This window comes from Malus sylvestris, chromosome 4 (genome assembly GCF_916048215.2).
Source record: "Malus sylvestris chromosome 4, drMalSylv7.2, whole genome shotgun sequence".
NCBI classification, from domain to species: domain Eukaryota; kingdom Viridiplantae; phylum Streptophyta; class Magnoliopsida; order Rosales; family Rosaceae; genus Malus; species Malus sylvestris.
In genome coordinates, this window is record NC_062263.1 from 20,802,056 (window position 1) to 20,818,176 (window position 16,121).

The 16,121-nt window shown below is 40.9% G+C and overlaps 3 protein-coding genes across 3 annotated transcripts; 1 reads left to right on the forward strand and 2 right to left on the reverse strand.

Annotated features, from left to right (window-relative positions):
* Window positions 1-2,374: 2,374 nt before the first annotated feature.
* Window positions 2,375-4,234, reverse strand: LOC126618772 (uncharacterized). Its single transcript, XM_050286932.1, has 2 exons — window positions 2,979-4,234; window positions 2,375-2,870 (listed from the first exon to the last, which is right to left on the reverse strand). The coding sequence occupies exons 1-2, from the start codon at window positions 3,215-3,217 to the stop codon at window positions 2,729-2,731; spliced, it is 381 nt and encodes a 126-aa protein (XP_050142889.1). The 5' UTR covers window positions 3,218-4,234; the 3' UTR covers window positions 2,375-2,728.
* A 143-nt stretch (window positions 4,235-4,377) lies between these two features.
* On the reverse strand, window positions 4,378-6,109 carry LOC126618770 (probable E3 ubiquitin-protein ligase RHC2A). Its single transcript, XM_050286931.1, has one exon. It carries the CDS (start codon window positions 5,841-5,843, stop codon window positions 4,776-4,778), a length of 1,068 nt encoding a protein of 355 aa, XP_050142888.1. The 5' UTR covers window positions 5,844-6,109; the 3' UTR covers window positions 4,378-4,775.
* Window positions 6,110-8,386: 2,277 nt separating this feature from the next.
* Window positions 8,387-10,633, forward strand: LOC126618769 (hsp70 nucleotide exchange factor fes1-like). Its single transcript, XM_050286930.1, has 6 exons — window positions 8,387-8,631; window positions 8,722-8,864; window positions 8,985-9,035; window positions 9,214-9,435; window positions 9,568-9,670; window positions 9,865-10,633. Exons 1-6 carry the CDS (start codon window positions 8,546-8,548, stop codon window positions 10,442-10,444), a joined length of 1,185 nt encoding a protein of 394 aa, XP_050142887.1. The 5' UTR covers window positions 8,387-8,545; the 3' UTR covers window positions 10,445-10,633.
* The last annotated feature ends 5,488 nt before the right edge of the window (window positions 10,634-16,121 follow it).

Consider the following 16,121-nt stretch of genomic DNA (forward strand, 5'->3'; position numbering starts at 1 on the left):
CCTTTCTTAATTTATCATTTGGAGCAAGTGGAATACACACTAATTTACAATCTTGCAATCCAAACTTCTTGAGCAAAGAAGTAGCACATTTTTTAAGAAAGTTGGGGTTCCACCATAAAACCAACTGGCAATATAAAGAGTAGCCCAACCTCTTATAAGCCTATGCAAGGTCCATCCTCCCATCAATGTGGGACTAATTCTCAACACGCCCCTTCACGTGTGGCGAATTTTCAAGCCTAACACGTGGACAACACAACGGGGTGACGTGAAGTGTGTGTGGCCATTTAGCTTCCCATGTGGGACAACTTGCTCTAATACCATGAAGAAAGTTAAGGTTCCACCATAAAATCAAATGGCAATATGGGGAGTAGCCCAACCTCTTATAAGCCAATGCAAGGTTCGTCCTCCCATCAATGTGAGACTCATTCTCAACAATTTTTTCTAGTTTATAAAGATACTTGATTCAGTATGCATAACCCCTATTCCAAGGAAATGGTGTAGAAGGTCCAAATCTGTCATTTCATATTTGCTCATCTTATCAACCACGAATTCTTCCATCAAACTTTGATCACTTCTAGTATAGACAATATCATCCACATAAATTGCTACGATGATGATTCCTGCAGTACCTTTGGTTTTACTATAAAGAGTTGTCTCACTGATACTCTTTTGAAAACCATAGTGAGTAATATATGAATCAATCCCCTCATACCATGCTCTTGAAGCTTGTTTCAACCCATACAATGCCTTGTGCAATGTATATACCTTCTCTTCTTATACCTCTTCTTTCAATACTCAATTTAGACATGCAGAATTTACTTCTAGATGAAACAATCTCTCTTTCTTTTGCAGCTAGTGCAATGAGAGCCATTGGAGCAAAGGTCTCATTGTAGTCCACTCCTAACTTTTGTGCATATCCCTTTGCCACTAGCCTAGCCTTGTTCTTTTGGATTGACCCATCTAGATTTAACTTGGCTTTGTACACCTATTTGACACCAATCACACCAATTCCCATGTGTTATTTTTGTTTATCTTAGAAATCTCCTCACTCATAGCTTTTCTCATGACTTATCTATTGAGGCATCCTCAAAGTTCTCAGGCTCAACAATGCACATGTGGCATTTTTCATATACTTCACTCAGGCTTTTCCATCTCAAATGTGTTGAATCAAAGTTCTTAGAATCAATTGGAACACAATGAGAACTTGTTGTAGTGACATGTTGACTATCGAGAACTTAGGGCTTCTCAATGCTCAGATTGAGGTGTAGGAAATTCACTTGCAAAGATTTCCTCCCCTAAGTCATCTTCTTTAATGATCTCATTTGAAATGAGTACAACACACACCTCTTCCAACTTGCCCTTCTCCCAATCCCATTTGCCATTTTCATCAAAGATTACATCTCTTGATATTGTCACCTTCAGTGTTTTAGGATTGAAGATTATGTAGCCCTTCTCACATGTGCTATAACCAATGAAAATGCCTCTGGCACTAGTCTCCTCAAGCTTGCGCCTCAAGTTATTTGGTATGAGTGAGTAGCACACTGAACCAAATACCTTGAGATGTTTTATCCCTGATTTCCTCCCACTGAAGACCTCAAAAGGTGTCAAATTGTATAATCCCTTTATAGGACACCTATTTAAGAGATACATAACGGTGTGAACGGCTTCACCCTAAAGGTTATTGGAAGTTCCTTCTCATGTAGCATGCACTTTGCCATTTTCACAACTGTTCAATTCTTTCTTTTTGCCAAGGAGTATAGACAACAGTTAATTGTGTTTCCAGGCCAAGACTTTCACAAAAATCAGTGAACTCATTTGATGTGATTCACCTCCTTTATCACTTATGAGGCCTCTTCAATTTAAAACCATTTTGAAGTTCCACCATTGCCTTGTACTTCTTGAACACTTGAAATACTTCAGACTTGTTTCTCAATAAGTAAATCTAGCACATTCTTAAATAATCATCAATAAATGTGAGGAAATATTTGTTGCCACTAACTGTTGGAATTTGCATAGGACCACGCACATCTGAGTGTACCAATTCAAGTGGTTCGTTTGCTCTCAATGCTTGATTCTTGGGGAATGAGTCTATGTAATGTTTGCCTATAGCGCAACCATGACATACTTCACTTGTTTCTTGGATTTCAGGCAGCCTAGAACCATTTCTTATTCTTGTAGTTGCTTCAACCATTTCTTGTTTATTGGATTTCAGGCAGCCTAGAAATGCTATTTGCAATATGTAATCTACGCTGTTGTGCATGATAACATACATTAGAGATATTATATTTTTGAAAAGAACATTAGAGATATTATATCGATATTATAAATTACATTATTGATAACACATTGGTACGTTTTGTTAGTTACAATGATATCAACACAAAATTAAGAATATATTAACAATTCGTTATCTAATAAAAATGTGAAGGATGCAATGCCCTTTGTATGTGAGTGATACACCTTCAATATTGTCAATACATTATTGATAACATGCCAATACATTTCATTGGCTACAATGATATCAATAGAATATCGATGACACATCAACAATCCGTTTTATAGACGGACTATATATCTAACAGCCAACGTATATGGCATGGTGATGATTAACCAAAAGTTTTATGCAAGAGTGTTGAAGAGAAATCTTGTTTTTAAGCTTTGACAGCAGGTGAGATTAAAGTTACAAAACAGAGAAGGATGTGAAGGGAAGGAAGAGGCATAGAGTATTCTATCCTTTGTCTACTTGGTTGAGCTTGCCAAGGCCATTGCAACGAGCACAGACGATCTGAGCCTCGTCCTTCCTCGCTGCATTTGCTCTCAAAGTTGCCCCTCCCTTCCGAACAAAACCTGCTCCGTCGCATTCTGGACACCTAAAGAATCAACACAGCAAGCACAATTCAAGCTTCCATTTAAATGGAATCATGCTTAGCAAACAAGGAAACCAATCAAATGCAAGAGGGGTAGTCATAAGTAATTACAGATCCTTCCGGGAGAAGAGGATTGGAAACGCAGTTCCAAGCAAAGCAACAGCAGCAGCACCAGCAATCAGGTAAGGGGTGCCATTGGCTGATACATCTCCAATAGCAGCAACCACCGTTGACGGTTTCTTCTTTTCAGAGTGCATTCTGAAGAGGGAGGGGCTCCGGCCGACCGCCACTGCCGACTGTTTCAATGGTTGTGGAGAAATCATTGTCAGAGGAGAAGACATTGATCCCATATCGGAGATAATTTGGTAATTTGTGTTTCTTAGGGTGGAAGAGGAAAGGTTATGGTTTGTGTTCAGGGTCTATCGCTCTATGGATATTGCTTAATTTTAAATGGATAGGGCCACATCAGCACAACTCAAAGATTTCTGTCGTTTTTGGGATAAGGCTGGGTCCACGTCATTGCTGCCAACTTCACAGATTCAATAGATAACAAGTTAAGAGCATTTATCTGCATCGGAGATCCTGAGTTCGAATCCCAACTTCAAACACCGCTTGTAAAAAACGGAAAATAAAGCATAGAGGTCCAAGCGGCCCCTTGCTTCTCTCCTTTTCCTCAATCTTGTAAATGCCTAGTCACTAACTGATGGTTGGAAGTAAACGAACGGTTGTGTGACTTGTGAAAGCAATGAAGTAAAAGCTTGCCAGCAGGCTGTGGCAGCGACTGAGAGGCAGCACCTTGTGGGCAGTGGCACATTAAGATCCAGGGGGTGCATTGCTGTGGATGAGCAGGATAATTGGCAATGAGGGCGATGGGACGAGACTAGCATTGCGATGGCTCAGCATCTACTGTCCATATGGTCAATTAAACATTACATGGAAACGCAGAACAGACTCTCGAGTGTAACCAATTGTATTATTGTATACAATCATATGTTTATCTCGTTGATACGGAACATTTTCTCCACCTCATGAGATAGCTACTTGGCCATTACACATAAAGGTTTGGTATTGCAGACCAAGAGTCATCCACTAGTCTACTTTTCACACAGAAGTCAATAGCCCCATCCAACACAAGAAACTTGCTAAAAAAGGAATGGCCATGGAGAAATACTTCTTTTACAAGCAAACAGAATAGACCACATAAATGTCTTGTCGCTATAGCCTATAGCAGTAATTCAATTCATGTTCGTAGGTTGGGAATAAAATCTGTGGTAATATCAATGATGTTAGCCAGGAAGATATTCCTGAGTGGCATTACTCAGATAGAAGAAGTGCTCATTGAATGATAGGATTAGAGGATTAGAGGAAATAGTTTCCTTCACGCTCTAATCATGCAGGCAACAGGCAAGGATTGAAACTGAGTTTGCTTTAGATGAATTGCGGATTTCTGAGCATCATTTTGGACCAAATGAAATTAACATAAAAATGCAACTCAACAGCATCAAACAAGTGAAGCAGCAACCACTTTCGACTAAAACAATGCTGAAAGTACAACAATGGACCAAAAACAGCCATCACCTTCTAAGTCACTTCACTGCAAATCTGCAACAAGCGACGGCCGAAAATCCTAACAGTAATACAAATAATAGCACAAAGCCTGGTACCTCCGTTGACCACCTTCCCAATTCCATGCCAACCGCACACTCCTCCTCCCACTCCTCCCACATGGGTGGAACTTAATTCCTAGTCTCTACCAATTCAAAAATTCCACCTCTTCTTCGGAGTCTCGATTTCAATTCCCCGTCATGTATTGCTATTTACACCAAACAAACAACAAATGTACAAACTTTGCCTTCCGACATTAATATAGAAGAACCCGAAAAATAAAAACAAAACACTAAACCTCAATCAGTTGTCTTCCAAAGCCCAACGCTGGCTCCTCCGCCGCGATGATCTACTGAACACATTACCAGACCGACTTCTCGAGCTTCTCAGCCTCCCGAAAAAAGAGAAGAAATTGCGAAAAGCCTGAGCAAATCCACCACTCTCTCTGGCCCTTCTTCTAGATGCCCATGAAATCCTCCTAGGAGCACCCGCCGTATTGAACCCACCATCCATCTCGGTGTAAACAACTGGGAGCTCACGCTCTGCGGCTCTTCTGCCTCCAGTGAACCTCCCCACGGCAAATCCACCACCGGGCAATCTCCAAATAGTCAAGCCCACTGGCTCTTCTTCTCCAACCACGCCATTGTTCTCCGGCGATGCTCTGCCGCTGCCGCGCGGGCCTCTCACATCAGTCGGGAGCTGGTGCCGGCAAACCGGGCACGAATTGCGGATTGAAAGCCACGGGAAGATACAATCTGAGTGGTAGATGTGCTTACACGGCATCTCGCGAGCTTCCGAGTCGAGCTCGAATGCCTCTTTGCAAACGGCACAGTGCGACTCCGTCTCGACGTGGCTGTCGGCGATTTTAATGACGGGCATGGACTCGATTGCGGCTTTGGATGCCGGAGGGTGGTCCAGCCGCGCGACGCCATTTTCCAATTGGGTCAACTGGTGGAGCAACCGGTCGAAACCCGACCCCATTAAGATATCCGACATGGACGACGGAAGAGGGCGGAGGCCTAACCCGGCTCCGTCATCGTAGAACAGCTCGAAGCTTCCCGGGTCAGATTCAGTATCAGGTGGGCCCCGGAGAACGATGACCGGGTTAAACGGGGACCGGTCGCGGCCGCTTCTCTGATTCTGGCGAAGTCTAGGCGGGCTCGGACTCTGAGAAACCGGGGCGCTGTCTAGGAACATCGCGGCGGTGGGAAATGGGTGGTGTAGCGGAGAAGATCGGGTAGGGGTCGGGATCTCTTCAATAAACCCAGCTCCGCAATCGGGGCAGAGGATCGAATCTTGGGTCCGAACCCGAACTTGAATCGATCGGCTACACGTGTAGCACCAGTAGGACGATGCTGCCATGGAAGCCATATGAAGGTATCGGAAAACCTAGAAATTGCAGAGAAAGAGGGAAAGATGCTTTCTCTCCCCCGTTTTCGAAATTGGGAAAAGATTGAATCTTTGCTGGATTGGAATCGAAGTTCGGCGACCCAGATGAATGCTCTTGAAATCTGGGGAGTTCAGATCGTCGAGTGGGATTGGAGGCCCAGTGAAGCAAGAGCAAAGAGAGGAGAGAGAGAGAGAGAGAGAGAGAGAGAGAGGGAGGGAAGTGGGTGAAAAAAGAGAAAACAAAGGTTTCGAAGGGGGTGAAGGGAAGCGGAGCGCGTTGTTCGTTAAAGCGTGGTATTCACGCTGGCATTGGCCCAAAGCGAAAATTAATTTTAATAAAATTAAAATATGATAGATACAAAGATTTAACTAGAAATTTACCCCTAATTTAAGTAGTTTTCTATTTTAGTCCTCAACCTTTTTTTTTTCTTGGTTCCAAGTTGGTGTTTAAACTTTAAACATTGTGTATAAAAAAAATTGACACAATTAATGGTTAACAAAATTTTATTCATAAAGAATTATTTTCGACCACCTCTAAACGATAGTTAATTTTGAAATTGGAGAGAGAGAGAGAGATAAGATGTATAGAGAGAGTTGTTAGTTATGTGTGAGATTGATATATAATAAGAGGGGCTTAGAATTCTAGATCTAATAAGGTGTTCTATGAATCAGTGAAACATTGAACAACCTCTTATTGCCAATTGTTTGGTTAACTCGATTATTACTAATTTTTTTGAAGTGAAAACTATTATTTTTTCAGTTCTGTTCAAACGAATAATTCCAAATCAACCAAATGATTAGATTGTGGTCAATTTAGCTCATCTATAACATAAATACTTATCCCATGAAAAAAAGTCACGCGTTAATAAATGGAGGGCATTATGATAGTAATCATGTCATTCTGTCATTTTTTGTGCAAACTCATTTTATGTAATTTTTTTGGATACAATGTTTTACTTTCAACTAATATGCAATACAAAAATAAGAATTCAAACTTGAGTTCATGAAAAAAGTGCATACGATCTAGCCAATGTGAAGCCCCCAAACACTTGAGTCTGCACTTTATGTCTTTTACTCAAACACTCGAAAAACTGAAGGACCAACTTGAGACCAAAGTATGGTTAAGGACAAAAGTGAAACCCCCAAACACTTTAGAGGCAAAGTGTTAAAAACGGAAAATTGCTCGCTAGGGAAAATAATTGGTACGTGAGAGTAATATACGTAACCGCATACGCAATGGAGTGTGTCCACTGCCGTGGGGATTGGGCCACACAAAGACGACATGTCGTGTGGAATTTCTTTTAACAGGTTACAGCTCACCGAAGAGAATGAGTAGCAGTAGTCGCATTCCTACCACATATCAAAAGACGAACATATTATCATGGGAGATAGAATAATCCACGTTTCCACCAATATATATATAATTATTTAATAAGTGTGAGGCAAATTCAAATCCCATCTTACGAGATTATATGTATATCCTTAACGTCACATGATTTCTTAAGTAATGAGACGATAGACAATGCATGTATTGTAAGTTTGATATACATTAAAGATTTACTATTATAAAGTTTAAACTTTTCAAGTTAATCGTTATCTAATATGGTATTAACCCTTAGACAAAAAGATCTTTCAATGATGTGATGAGTTGAGCGCAGTGGATACACGAGTTCATTTTCTAAATCTCAACCAATTGAATCTTCAAATGTTGAGTTTAGAGCTTTTTTTTTGGCATATAGGAATAGATCGTAATGAATAACCCATGATATTTAAAGTATAGTGAAGGATTAAATGACAAAAATTGAGTTCAACTTGAAGATAGAATATGCATTACTTATTAAGAAAATTTATTCGTTCAAATCCTTATAAAACAATAGGATTGTAAGGGATAAAGTTTCATTCATGTCTAATCTCCTTCTAATCCCCTCAATGTGGAAAATTATTCGCATCTACTTTCAACATACCTTAAATTTGCTTCTACTATTTTTGGATGAATCCAAGGCATCCCACACGTAGGCGAGTACTAATCCCTCAAGCCGGGTTGGACCCCATTTGGGGGGCAAGCTCTTTCAATGCTGGCTTATCCATTCACAAGGCTCGAACTCGAGACTTTGTTTAAAGGGAACAAACTCCTTACCACTTGAACCACCAAGCATTGGTAAATTTGCTTCTACTTGGAATTGGCCGAGTTATGGCACAACCAGTCTAATGATTGGTTCCATGTCTGATTATTAGAGCTTTCTTTGTAAGTGACCATGAAATTAAAAAAAACAAGTTATCTCTTCTTTGTTAGTTTGCAATATATTTGTGAATGAGGTAATTTGGTCTCGTTTGATATAGATAATTGATTAGACTAGATAATACTTGATATTCAAGACATATTTGAAGGCACGGGAGAATGATTTTTCATTTTGAAAGGATTAGACGTAACTAGGACGGACTCCTACTTCCCAATTCATTGGGCCTCAAAATCCCAGCCCACCAAATCTTACTAGCAGCTCTCAAGCCGGCCTCTTTTCAGTCGTAGAGTAACTCAAACAATCCAGAACCTACCGGACGTTTCAGGAACCTCTGAAGTCAGGGATCCGAGCGGTACCCTACGTCCTTGATTCTTCCTATATAACTCTGCTGCTGCTTTAATCTCTCTCCTTTATAATTTCTTGTTCCTCCAAGACGAAGCAACAATGGCGGACGGCGGACCCAACTGGGAAGGACTGCTCAAATGGAGCCTTGCCCACTCCGATGGCACTCCCCCCAATCACAATTTGAGGTAATTAGCCCTCTCGCACCCAAAATAATACTAATTACGCGAATAAGTTAAGTTAATTGAGATTAAATTGATTGGTTTGTGTTTTAATAGCGAGGAGGATCGGAAGTGGTTTATGGAAGCGGTGCAGTCGCAGACCATCGACGTTGTGAAGCGGATGAAGGAGATAACCCTTGTAATGCAAACTCCTGAGCAGGTTTTGGAAGCTCAAGGAGTTACTCCTGCTGATATTGAAGGTTTTTTCCTTCCTTTTTTTTCAATTTAATTAGTAAAGTTTTCGTTTTTCTTTGTTTTCCGAGGAGTTTTCGACGAATCTGTCAACTTTTTTTATGGTAATTCTTTTGGGCTTGTGGCAGATTTGTTGGATGAGTTGCAGGAGCATGTTGAGTCCATCGATATGGCCAATGGTAACATTTCTTAGCCTTTTTCCTGATCGTTTTGTTTTAATTCGAGCGATATTCTAATCTAGTCTAATTTACAGCGAGGGGAGTTTTGTGTATTGATGTTTGGGTTCTTTACTAGCATAAAGGTAATTGCAATTTGTAATCTGGCGTGTCTCATTGGATGTTGATGTATGTGTTTTAGATCTTCATTCCATTGGGGGTTTGGTCCCGCTTCTTGGTCACCTAAAGAATCCCCATGCTAATATCCGCGCCAAGGCTGCAGAAGTTGTGACAACTATTGTTCAGAACAACCCCAAGAGCCAGCAACTGGTTATGGAAGCGAATGGCTTGGAATATCTGTTCACTAATCTCGCATCTGACCCCGATGTCACAGTTCGAACCAAAGCTCTCGGCGCAATTTCCTGTATGTGCTTATCCTGGTGTTAATGATGAATTGTATTTGCTGTTTAGTCATGCAAACTGTTTTGTTTAAGTTTTGCGCTTTCTTCTGAAAGGATATTAATGTAGGTTTTGCTTGCAAATAATTACTTTTCAGCTTTGATCCGGCACAACAAACCCGGTATCATTGCATTTCGTCTGGCAAATGGATATGCAGCATTAAGAGATGCTTTGGCTTCTGAAAATGTGAGATTCCAGAGGTAATGGTGTGTTACAAGGATTTTCGTTATATCTTCACTTGGAGCTATTTACTTATTTTTTGAAGGAATTAAAACATGTTGAGAAACCGTATTAACTTGTATATTTTGGAAATCTTCCCTTGTTTATGACTTCATTTATTCATCTTTTGGTACCTCCAATATTGAATTTCTTGAAAATCAACAATTTTTTTCAGGAAAGCCCTGAACTTGGTTCAGTTCCTACTGCACGAGAATAATTCTGATTGCAACGTAGTAACTGAGCTAGGATTTCCGCGCATAATGTTGCACCTTGCCTCTAGCGAAGATCTAGAAGTACGAGAAGCTGCACTTCGGGGCCTTCTTGCACTCGCCCAAGACAAAACTGATGGGGCCAATAGTAGGTTAGCTGATGAAGATGAGAAGTTGAAGCAACTTCTTCAAGGACGAATTAAAAGTATCAGTTCAATGTCTCCTGAGGATCTCTGTGCAGCTAGAGAGGAGAGGCAGCTAGTGGACTCCCTGTGGAATGCCTGCTACAACGAGCCATCTTCTCTTCGCGAGAAGGGGCTTCTTGTTCTCCCTGGAGAAGATGCACCGCCACCTGATGTAGCAAGCAAGCTTTTTGAGCCTCGCCTTAGAGCTTTTTCTCCAAGTCCTGCTGATACAAAACCTGCTACTGAAAAGAAAGAAGCTCCTCCTTTGCTGCTAGGATTAGGTTCTCCATCCGACGCAGCAAACACTCACGGTAATTCCGGTGCCAGAGATGATACCAATGGCAGCTCACAGACGAATTAATAACATAGCCATGGCCGTTTATGTTGCCTGTATTTAGCTCGCTCAGGGAACTTGTTTTAGTGTATCAAACTTTTTTACTGTAATTTCGTTCACCCTCCCTCACCCTAACACTTGTATATCATTTGGATTCACTGGAAGTTTTGCTTGCATACTTATAAAATTACGTCCGACGCTATTCCTTAAACAAAATGGGGGCTATTATTGGCACCTTAAAATTTTTAATGTGCATGCTTCATGAGCGTTATTTTTTTCTTCTAAATATAGAAAGTTTGAAGCGTCAACAAGAGTCTCATAAAAAATAATTTTCATTGTGTTTGGCCCTCCATTTCCGAAGACGGCCCTGATTATTTTACATGGCTTTTGTTGGCAAGAGATTATTTCACTTAGCTAAGAGCAACTCCACCCTTAGAGTCCTCCTGACAATCCACTATTTAATCTACCTAGTGAACAGTAACTACTCTTAATAAACAGTAATTGTCATTTGCATCTCTACCTTTGAAACTTTTCTCTCTGGCAATTAGTAATAAAATATTAATATTTTTTTTCTCACCCAATCCATAAAATATTATTATTTTTCCCTAATTTTGACCAGTCCTCTCTCTCTCTCTCTCTCTCTCTCTCTCTCTCTCTCTCTCTCTCTCTCTCTCTCTCTCTCTCTCTCTCTCTCTCTCAGCAGCAGCCATGGAAGCTTCACCAGCTCTGTCGCACATAGGCTTGGCAGGCCTCGCCGTCATGGGGCAAAATCTTGCCTTCAACATCGCCGAGAAAGGGTTTCCGATCTCCGTCTACAACCTTCGCGATTTTGTGCTCTTTATCGAACGGCCCATATCCGTTATTATCCTCGTCAAAGCTAGAGGGGAAGGAGGACGAGGAGGAAGGAGGAAGGAGGACGCAGAGAACACCGAGCACATGCACTGATGTCGCACATTAGCCATACGTCACACAGCCCTCAGGCTCTCGAGCTGGCAATCCCCGTCGGGCCTGTCGCTCGGGCCCTTTCTCCTCGCCTGTCCCCCGAGCAACCAGCAACGCTGTAGCCCCATCCCCCGACCGTCGGGCCCTTTCTCCTTGCATGTCCCCCGAGCAACCAGCAACGCTGGAGTTGCTCTAATAGAAGAGGAAAGTACATCTTCGTAATCAAAACCAAAGGAAAGTACATTTTTTTTTTTTGGGTGAAGAAGGAAAAGTACATATTCAAACCAACACAAACAATGCTTATGATACAATTTTTTTAACAAGCCTACTCAAGGTCATCACTTGCACTTGAAGACTCGATTTATTTTAGGTTTCTGTCCTCTGGGCTTTGACAATGTCAACGTTTTTCTTAACTTTCAGTCTTTGTTATTTCAGTGTGTCCCTTCCCCCTATAATCCCCACTCAAGGAAGTCATCAGATAACCACCATATTTGATTTTCTTGTACATTCTTGATGTGTCTACCATTTGATCCAACGGTCCAATTTCCACATCAAAATGTGGACAAATGAAGGATGCATAAGATATTCTCGCCTTTCTTTCGTTTGCGACGGCTCTATGTTCAATGCTCTTGTACTTCCCATTACTCCATATCTATCATGACAACAAGAAAAAAAATGAAGCTTAAACAAAGTTATTGTACTCCTTAATAATTTGGTGCATTTCAATTACCATATTTACCTCAGTAACATCTCCCACATTCACAACGAAAGCGTTCGGGATCGGCATCTTTTCGAATCTGTAATCCGTTTACGTTGAGCATGCTTATGGTGCCTGGGTCCGAGTGTGGTCTTAGACCTAGGACTTTATCAGGCATGCAGCAAGGAGGAATGTAGTTCAAACGCAGGGCTTGGTACAACTCTTTGTGTAGACCAAGAAGAGTGTCCTTCCCCATCCTCATATCTATAGAAAAGGACTCTAGGAGCTCCTCCCCAACTCTTTTAACTTCACTTGAATATGCGTCAAAAGTATCCCTTCATCGTAATCAACACAACATTTATCATTTTTTATTATGAAAACACAACATTTATTAATAAATTGGAAGTGATAGAGTTTGCTAACTTCACTTCAACGTGTGGTTAATTTTTAGCATCGTTGATGAATGTGACGTTGTATTGACGGTCACACTCATTGACATTGCTTAGTAATTTATCTTCTTGTCACGCTACACTTTCTTTTATATTATAATTAATTAATTTGTTGTGTGTAAATGATTATGTACTTTTTTTATTTACAAAAGCGGTCAAATAGTCTTTTTTTCATTTAAAATACTAAAAAGTCGTTGAAGAAAATATAAAAATGAGTTTGGCATATAGATATAGTGCCAATAATGACTCAATTTATATTCCATGAAATTTATTTTAATATGTGTAAAGTTTATATGATAAGGTCAAAATAATAGTTAACAAATTGAAGAGCAAACCCTCGAGTACAACCGTTCCTTATAGAATCAAACTAAAGAGCATGAAGAGCAAATGAAGGAATACAATGATCCCAAATATGACAATCAGTAATAAGAAGGCCTTGGCGAGCAAAGGCATCTACCACAAAGTTAACCTCTTTATAAATATGTTTCCAATCAATGCAATCAAAATTGGTCACCATCCACTTGATATCTTCAATAATAGGAACCAGATTCCATGGCGTCACACCTCGGTCTAACACTGACTAAATGACCAACTTAGAGTCACCTACAACCATAATCTTTGCATAGCCCTTCATCTGACCAAAAAAAAGGCCCTCTCTGAGAGCCCTAACCTCCACTTCTAAAGTAGTGGCACCATCCAGATTTAAGGCTCCACCTTAATAAGCTAGAAAACTCATTTTCCTGCTTTCATGCTTCCCCTTTTTTATGGTGGATTCAACTCTGCTCTATCTTTTCAGTTTTCTTTTACTTTTTTTTTTCAAAAAAATTGATGAGGTTTTTAATGTCAAAGTTCTTTTGTAATCTTCTTGAATAAATTTGTGGAAACATATGACAACTTTTGTAGATAATTCAATTGGATTGTAAATAAAGGAAAAATTGGCTTAGCGTAGTAAAACAACGGTATGTGTCTTCCTCAACTGTGAACCATCTGCAACACTCCCAAATTTTGAGTTGTATAGATCTAAATTGCATGTTAAAACTCACTGCAACACTCAACAAAAAAAATAAACCCACTACGAAGAATCCTTCTAATTTAATTGTAACTCTATTAAAACCTAAGCTAATGTGGTCTGACCGCTGCTTGCCTTTCACTGCTATATGGTCGACGTAGACCTCCATGGTTACTCCAATTTGCTTCTTGAACATCATGTTTACGAGTTGTTGGTAAGTAGCTCTACGTTCTTGAAGTCAAAAGGCATGACCTTGTAGCGGTATGTGCCTCACTCGATCACGACTACATTTTTTTTCTTTGTCAGTCTTATGCATTGCAATCTGATTGTAGCTTGAGTATGCGTCCAAGAAACTGAGCAGCTAGTTCCTGAGGTTGAATCTACGAGTAGGTTGATCTGGGGAATTGGATAGTGATATCTGGGGCATGCCTTGTTGAGGCCAGTGTAATCCACCCAAACTCTTAATTTGCCCTTCTCTTTTTACATCACCAGCACGACATTGGCAAACCATGCTGAGTGCGTCACTTCCTCAATCAATCCAGCCTCCAGTATCTTGTCAATCTACGCCTCAATGATTGCCACTCTTTTGGGTGTGAAATGTCATCTTTTTTGGATCATTAGTTTGGCAGTGGGGTCGATGTGCAGCTTGTGGCAAGCTATCTCGGGATTGATGTCGGGCATGTCGATAGGTGACCATGCCAAAACGTCGTGTTATTCCCTAAGGAAAATCGTGAGTTCCTCTTTTTCCTTCGAGCTTAAATGTGAGCCGATTTTAGCCTTTTTTCTCTAGCTGCTAGGGATCAAGAATGATGTACTCGACGTCCTCTTTGGGTTTCCATCCTGCTTCGTCCGCCAGTATTGTGTCCGGATGCCATCTTCTTAATTTGTCTGCCATAATTGCTATTTGGTAGCTAAGTCGTCATTCTGCACCTCAGTGACTTCTTTTGGGGTAAAAGACTTATTATTTGACTCATTCAAAACTTGCACATTGTATTTTCGGGATGCGGCCTACTCTGACTTGATCTCTCTTCCTTCCAGGATGAGGAACCAGATTTTCTAGTATTCGACAAAGGTTATAGCGCCTAGTCTCATTAGCCACGGTCGACCTATAATCTCGTTATAAGGAGACGGGTTGCTGAATATCATGAACATCGGCTTAGAGACAATTGGTGGTGTTCTCACGTTAAGTGTTATTTTGCCAATGGCAGTCGAGATGTGACCGTTGAATCCGGTGAGTACCTCAGCTCCCCGTATGATTGTGTTTTCCAGGTTCATCTGCTGAATCATCGAAAGCTGAAGAAGGTTAACTGTATTGTCATTGTCCACCATTATTCTGTCGACTCTAGCATGGGCCAATTGGATAAATATCACCAGAGCATTCGTGAGAGAAGTCTACACATTTAGCATCATACATGGTGAAGTCATGGATAGGTTTTAGTTCGGCGCTTATTGTCTGAACTTGGGAGATCGATCTTGCATGCTGGATCTTTCGCTTATTAGATTTGTTGATAGCCCTCAAGTGCTCGAATTTGCCGAAAATATCTTTGATTCGAATGTCTTGGTAGGTGGTTATGCGTCTGCATTCTTCCTAGGGATTGCAACTGGCTTATCCTGGTAATTGTTGCACTTGCCCTCTTTCACGAACTTTTCGAGTTAGCCTTTCTACGTAAATTTGTTGTCAGTCGTGTAGCCAGGGGCTCGGTGGAACGCGCATTACTTGGTACGATCCAATTTAAAGGTATCTCATCTTGATAGCTGTAGAAGCTTGAACCAGGGTTCATTTGAAGTTGTGGGGGATCTGGTTGATCGGGATTGAGAACTTGGTGTAATTCTTGGGCGTCAGGCCTCTTCTTGTCGAGGAACGATCCCTGCTTTAGTCCATGGCTTGTACTTATTGTTGGACTGCTTCTAGTCCATCTTTTTCTAGGCTTCTTCTGACCTTTTCCGATGTTGCTCGGGTGCTTTGTTAGGTCGACAGGCTTCTACCCATAGTGTATGCTTCTACCAGACTCAAATATACTTTCATAATCAATTCTTCAAATAACAGGTGGTATGCTGGGAAGCCCTTTCGGAAGCCTACACTAGCTATCGAGACGTTGCATTCAACTATCTTAGCCTTCTCCACTTTGAACCTCTTCACGTAGTCATGAAGTATCTCTTTCAGATACTTTGAAAAGGTGGCCAGATTCATTCTTGATCGAGCAGTAAGATGAATTTTCCTTGGTGAAAATCAAGGCAAGTTCGTTATAACTCCGTGGTGGCAGGGTGTGGAACCAATCTTACACCTCACTTTGCAAAGTGGTGGCAAATATCTTGCACATTAGTGCATCATTACTTTGCTAAATGATCATTGCGTTATGGTAATGCTTCAGGTGCTTCTTGGGGTCTCTATCACCCTTGAAAAGGGTGAAATGCGGCATGTTGAACTTGTGTCAGGGCTCGATCTACTCGATCTCGCCAGTGAAATGTGACTTGCTCAAGTTGGTTACGTCTCTACTAAACGCATCGTCAATGGTTTCAATGCGTTGGAATTCGCGCAATTGCTCAGTTAAGATTCTTTTTACTTTTTTCTAAATTTGTCTTTACTGGGGCAGCGGGGCTTTTGAC

What these genes read in the sequence shown, in the direction of transcription:
- LOC126618769 (XM_050286930.1), top strand. Translation starts at nt 8,546, where the DNA reads ATGGCGGACGGCGGACCCAACTGGGAAGGACTGCTCAAATGGAGCCTT. An exon ending in AGCTCTCGGCGCAATTTCCT is followed by an intron (nt 9,436 to 9,567) that starts GTATGTGCTTAT and finishes ATTACTTTTCAG; the next exon opens with CTTTGATCCGGCACAACAAA. An exon ending in GAAAATGTGAGATTCCAGAG is followed by an intron (nt 9,671 to 9,864) that starts GTAATGGTGTGT and finishes AATTTTTTTCAG; the next exon opens with GAAAGCCCTGAACTTGGTTC.
- LOC126618770 (XM_050286931.1), bottom strand. Translation starts at nt 5,843, where the DNA reads ATGGCTTCCATGGCAGCATCGTCCTACTGGTGCTACACGTGTAGCCGA.
- LOC126618772 (XM_050286932.1), bottom strand. Translation starts at nt 3,217, where the DNA reads ATGGGATCAATGTCTTCTCCTCTGACAATGATTTCTCCACAACCATTG. An exon ending in CTCTTCTCCCGGAAGGATCT is followed by an intron (nt 2,871 to 2,978) that starts GTAATTACTTAT and finishes TTGATTCTTTAG; the next exon opens with GTGTCCAGAATGCGACGGAG.